Source organism: Trichechus manatus, unplaced genomic scaffold (assembly GCF_000243295.1).
Source record: "Trichechus manatus latirostris isolate Lorelei unplaced genomic scaffold, TriManLat1.0 scaffold00071, whole genome shotgun sequence".
In the NCBI taxonomy this organism is placed as follows: Eukaryota; Metazoa; Chordata; class Mammalia; order Sirenia; family Trichechidae; genus Trichechus; species Trichechus manatus.
The window spans coordinates 328,155-334,419 of NW_004444007.1; the positions used below are offsets into that span (position 1 = coordinate 328,155).

General features: G+C 36.4%; 1 protein-coding gene across 1 annotated transcript in view; it reads left to right on the forward strand.

Moving 5' to 3' along the window:
- Nucleotides 1-6,265, forward strand: part of MTTP (microsomal triglyceride transfer protein) — a 60,506-nt gene that overhangs the window by 20,594 nt on the left and 33,647 nt on the right. Inside the window, exons 6-8 of the mRNA XM_023734704.1 lie at nucleotides 253-392; nucleotides 2,083-2,233; nucleotides 4,501-4,658. Of these exons, the coding sequence (XP_023590472.1) occupies nucleotides 253-392; nucleotides 2,083-2,233; nucleotides 4,501-4,658 (449 nt within the window). The remainder of the gene's footprint in view (nucleotides 1-252; nucleotides 393-2,082; nucleotides 2,234-4,500; nucleotides 4,659-6,265) is intronic.

Genomic DNA, 6,265 nt, shown 5'->3' on the forward strand with positions numbered 1-6,265 from the left:
TTCTAGAGATTTATTTAAAATAATGGAAGAATAAGGTAATAAAATATTATTTGGGAGCAGCTAATTTTTAGTTCAGGCTCTAGTTTCACACGAATAAAATGAATAGATTGTTATTTAAATATGTTGTAGGTGTGTGTCACGGGAGAGGATTTGAGAAGATTAAAAGTGTGTTATTTAGCTTGATTCAAAAAAAAAACTGATTACTTGTTACAAATAATTATTTATTATTTATTTATTTGCTTTCTTATGTAGGTCTTGGGTGTCAGTTCGAAAGCAACATCTCTTGCTACCTATAAAATAGAAGATAGCTTTGTTATAGCTTTGACTGCAGAAGAGATACACACGTTTGGACTGAATTTCCTACGAACTGTTACAGGCAAAATAGTTTCAAAGTAAGATAATGCTAAAATTTTGCTTTTCTTTGCCATTCTTTAATATATTTTCATATCCGTATGAGTGCTTCCTCATTTCTATTGTTAGCTCCTTGAAAACAGTAATTACATCTTTTTGATCTTCATTTTTCACATCATTTATAATAACCCTAGCACATAGTAAACACCTAATAACTTTTTTAAAAAATAGAATTTCATTGAAAATCAATTGTTTATTGAATATAATTTAAATTTTAAAAAGCCAAACTAGTTAATTCATTTTAGTTTATTTTCAAATTTCTCTGTCAAATGTTTTCAATGTTAAGGTTAAAAAATGATGGCATTTGTGTGATTATTTTTTAACAAAATACACAAAAAGTTCCTTAATAAAGAAATGTGACAGAATTTTTTTTAAATGTGACTTATAACACAAATATTTAAGGCTGTTATTTCAATTTGAGAAAATTTCTCTGGTCAGAATAGTTGTCACAGGATATAAGAATTAGAGTTTCAAATATAAGAGTATGTGCTATTTTTAGATTTTAATTCAGGAAAGAAAAAACTTCTAGCATTAAGTGTTGCCAAATTATGCCATTGCTTCTAAAATGTTTCCTCTGAAGTAGCCCTAATGTCAAAGGTGAATGGATGCAAAATCTTGGTAGATTGCCCCATGCCACAAACGCTAGAAATTTTATTGAAGTCTCATATGGAGTAGAATTTTACATTCTACTCTATATTATATCTGTATTATTTTCATATAAAATACATAGTCTTAATTACTTATCAGGTCTGTCAATTTTCCATTGCTGCGTAACAAACCACCTCAAATTTAATGGTATGAAACAACAGAAATCATTTTATTATTCTCTCTTATAATTCTGGGGTATGACTTGGCCCCGCTAGGCATGCTCTGCTTGGTGTCTATTAGATGGTTGCAGACGATCGCTGGCCAGAGCTGAAATTATGTGAGGGTTGCTCCCTCACCTATCTGGTGCCTGGGCTGGGAGCACTCAAACAAGTGAGGCTCCTCACGCATCTCTTTGTCTCCATGTGGCCTCTTGGCATAGAAGCTTCAGGTAGCCAGATTTCTCATGTGGCAGCTCAAGGCTCCAAAGGCATGTATGCTGATAGTGTGCCAGATGAAAGCTGAATTCTCTTTTATGACCTAGCTTTGGAAACCACATAGTGTCACGTCCATTAGTCAGAACAGTCACAAAGTCCTGCCCATGTTCAAGGACAGGGACATAGACTCTACCTATTGATGGGAGAGTGACAAGGCTCAAGAAGAGCATGTGGGACAAAAATATTGTTGAGATTATTTTTGGAAAAGAAGATTTCCTAACTGCTTTGGTTAATGAGTGACATGTGTTGCACTGAGGACATTATTTTCAGAAAACTGGGCTAAATTAGAAAGAGCTGTTGCCACATATCTTGTTCAGCATCCAGGAAAATTTTCTTCCCTGTATTCTCTTTTCATATACTTCAGAAATCCAGATTTACCATTCCAAATCTTTGAATTAAACTGTTGTTCCAGAAAGACAGCATAATTATCTTGAGACCACAGGTAGCTCTTGAGATAGACCAGTTTGAAAAATATGGTCTTACACAACTTGAATGAATTAGTATCTTGTTTGCCAAAAGAATGGCAACTAGTATCTGTTTACTCAAAAGAATGCTGGTAATATGAAATTTCTCTTCTGCGCTTATGCAGGCAGAAATTAGAGCTGAAGACGACTGAAGCAGGACCAAGACTGATGCCTGGAAAGCAAGTGGCAGCCGTAATTAAAGCAGTTGATTCAAAGTACACGGCCATTTCCATTGTGGGGCAGGTCTTCCAGAGCAAGTGTAAAGGATGCCCATCTGTAAGTATGCACAACTGCACTGAGTAGAAAAATATGGAAAAAACCATGGCTTAAAACTCTGTATCGTCCTTGGGTCTCCAGTGGAAGCTTCAGCTTCATGCTATGAAGAAACTTTATAAAGAAATACCAGCCACCACTGAATCGTGACAACAGTAGGCTATGCACCTGCCATGATGCATAATACAACAATAATTAACAAATAATTACCGCTAACTCATCACAAACCAAAAATGTTATGACTTAAGGACAGCTTTTTAAAAGCAGCACCTAGAATACAGGAGGTTAAAGGGTCTATTGAAGGTCGCTGAAGCGTATGGTGTCAAGAGCATGGCTATGGGCCTGAATCCTGAAAGTTTTACCACTTAGTAGCTGTATGTTCACAGGTGAGATACATTAGTGAGCTCAGTATTCTGAGTATCGCTGTGAGGACTAAAAGGGATACCACGCTCTCTGCCTACATTAGGGAACATTTCTTTACCACTGCCCAACCTCCCCTACAGTTACAGGCAGAAATGAGGTATCATACCCCTAGGCAAAGCACAATCATCTTATAACATTTAATCCAACAAAGAAAATTTCATATATTCATGTGTCAGTCATGACGTATGGCCCCAGAAATGACTTTAAGGTTCAGCATTTCTTAGTTTAACTTCTTATCAGGAGAGCAAACCCTTGGTTTCATGCTCTGTATGGAGCAACCAGAAAATGGCCTTCCCTTTGGGCATTACTGGTGTTAAGAGAAGTGGAATTATCAAGAACTAATATCATAATTTGCTTAAAACACAAGGAACAAATTCCTTGCTAGTTTTTCCATTTTACCAAACTAAAATCAGGGGAAAACCAAGATGAGACAGCAAATTCTCATTATTCTTAAAGTTTGGGTTTTTTTTTTTTTAACTTGCTTTTCTTCCAAATGTCATTTGATGTTTCAATATAATTTTCTAATGTCATATGAGATGGGAATTATTTAGGAATGTGACTAACAAAACTGATCACGTTTTCTTATGCTGTAAACTATTCATTTCTCCCTACATAGTTATTAAACATTATAAGCCATCTAAGATTTTTGATAATTATTTCTTAATTGTTATAGAAAGAGTTTAAATCATTAAAGAATTGCTTTTCCAACTTCAACATGTCACCATTGCAACTCTTTAAAGCAAAAAGAAAAAAATCACATTAATATGCTCTCTGACCTCAGAAATGACACAGTAAATTTTTAGCTAAGAACGGCTAGAATTTTGCTTTGCAATAACCTCTTAAGATTAGCAACAAGGGGAATTTGGAAAAGAGAAAAATAAATGTCTGTGAATTATTAGGAGGAATGAGTACTTTAAAAAATAATTTAAAAAAACAGAGAGTTGGAGGTCACTGATGTTCTTTACAACTAGGGAAAAAATGATTAACTATGAAAATAAGTTCTTTAGCATTTTTCAAGCCAAGAGGTCATTAAGTAGAATTATTTACTATTTTTAAGATAACAGTAGAATAAGAATTGTGTGTGTGAGAATTACCTTTATCTCAACACTCTTCTGAGATCCTACTTGACAGATATTATGTAAGTAATGAACAATTCATACTTCAGCAATAGTAAAGTCTTATATTTCATAGAAAAAATAAAATCAAGAGATAGGATAGAGAACTCAAATTATAACAAACTCGTTTTCAGTGAGGTACAGGTAAGTTAGAAACCTGAGGCAATTTTTCAGCAAGAATTTTTCCCCCCAAGATACCCGGCTGTTCATTGAAATTCTGCACAAGTACACTGTGGTAGTCAAAGCCTGGCCCCAGACATAATTCCCTGGTGTTACCATACTCGTTACCGTTGAGTCAATTCCGACTCATAGCGACCCTATAGGACAGAGTAGAACTGCCTCAGAGGGTTTCCAAGGAGCACCTGGTGGATTCGAACTGCTGACCTTTTGGTTAGCAGCCTTAGCTCTTAACCACTATGCCACCAGGGTTTCTGGTGTTACCATAACATGACCTATATACCCAAAACCAGTTAACTATCGTCTGAGCTAAATAGTAATAGGTAAACACGGTGCACCTACAGATGAGCTGTGTACAAGGTCTATATATGCCTCTGACAGTCACAGAGGTGATATGACTGGGGCTGGGAAGGATCAGGTTTATTGAGGTAAGATTCAAAAAACCTTTGTTGCTTGTCAGATATAAGGAAAGCTTTGGTTCTAGGGAGCACAGCCTTTATAAATGTGGATGTTCAGAATTACAAATGGGGTGTGAGCGGCAGCCCTGTTTTACAGCTCTTGGAGCGTTGGCAGTCCACCAGAAAGCACCTACTCCCTGAAAACCTCTCCAAGGCTGAGGCAGTCAGAAGCTTCCTGGCCTTCATTCATCACCTCAGGACAGCAAAGAAAGAAGAGATCCTCCAAATTCTAAAGAGTGAAAACAAAGAAGTACTGTAAGTTCCCCTAACGTCGTGAAGGGTTGTCTATAGGAAAACTCTTTTAGGCTATTGGTGTTTATTAAGCAATTTGCCCCACACCCAAGTCAATTATTTTGTTACTCTGCATTTTCATCAAGCAATTATGCCACAATGCTGTAATTTAGCAGTCACTTGACGAGAAATGTGAGGGCAAGTTTTCAGCGGTGATTCAGAAGGCGTATTTTTTTCAGAGTTTATGAGTTTAAATTAGTACTAGATTGGTACATAGATAAGAGAGGGCAGGGCTTCCTAGTAACACTGTGGTACATATGCTTCCTCCTCGATGTTTTGAAATTGTGTTCCTGAAGCTATTAATGAACACTTGAAAAGATTTCAGAATTGATTAAACAAGCAAAATAATTAATAATTAAAATAAAAGAGTACGACTTCTTCAATTGAAAAATGTCCTTTCATTAAACATCCAGTGGCTCTCCCCATTGAAGCCATGTTTTACATAGAGAACTGAAGTAAATAATCAAAAGAAAAAAAAAAGGAAATCCCTACATTATCTGACTATTTGGTGAAAGTGTGATTCGCTTTACATGACTTAATTCTCAGCTTCTCTTTGTCTCTAAATACAAGTTGCTATACAATAAAAAGTATCAAATTGTTTCAGTTAATTGTATGTGGCCAGCTATCCTAACTGATGCCATAAGTGGCTGAATTCATTTTACAGAAAGTGGAAACTAGCCATTAATATAACCCCGAAGTGGAAATTGGCCAAGTGGCAAACACACACACACACACACACACAATAGCGGCAGAAGTCACTGAATTATGAGAACTCAATTCCCCAAAAAGAGAATTTACCTTTTTTTTTCCCGAGAAGTTTATTTTTTATTGTATTTGTTATTTGCTTGTCTTGAGGACACTAAAAAATAATCGACAGGAATCCCGTATGACTCACCGTAAGTGGGTTGTTGTTGTTGGTTGTCATCTAGTCAATTCCAGCTCATGGTGAGCCATGTGCAAAGTAGAATTGCTCCATAGGGTTTTCAAGGCTGTTATTTCTCAGAAGCAGATTGCCAGGCTCGTCTTCTGAGGCGCCTCTAGGTGGGTTCGAACTGCCAATCTTTCGGCTAGTAGTAGAGTGCTTAGCCATTTGGGCCACCCAGGGACTCCAAGCACAAGAACCAGTTAAAGTAAAATACATGCAAAATCATAAATTCCCAGGTTCTGTTTTAATTATAGAACTTTAAAATGTATTGGTAAAGTGATTTGTCTTAATATCGAACACAAAACCAAACCAAACCCACGACCATCGAGTCAATTACGACTCTTCGCGACCCTGTAAGACAGAGTAGAACTACCCCATAGGGTTTCCAAGGCTATAAATCTTTACACAAGCAGACTGCCACATCTTTCTCCCAAGGAGTGCCTGGTGAGTTTAAACTGCCAACCTTTGGGTTAGCAGCCAAGCACTTAATCAGTGCTCTACCAGGTTTCCTTTGTTTTAATGTCAAAGACAAAATATACTGAGAAGAAAAAGGCAAATATTAGTTAATAATTTAAAATAGAGATTACATGAAACCTTGGCCTTATCTGTATCCTAAAACTCTTATGACAGCAATAATTTGTATGTC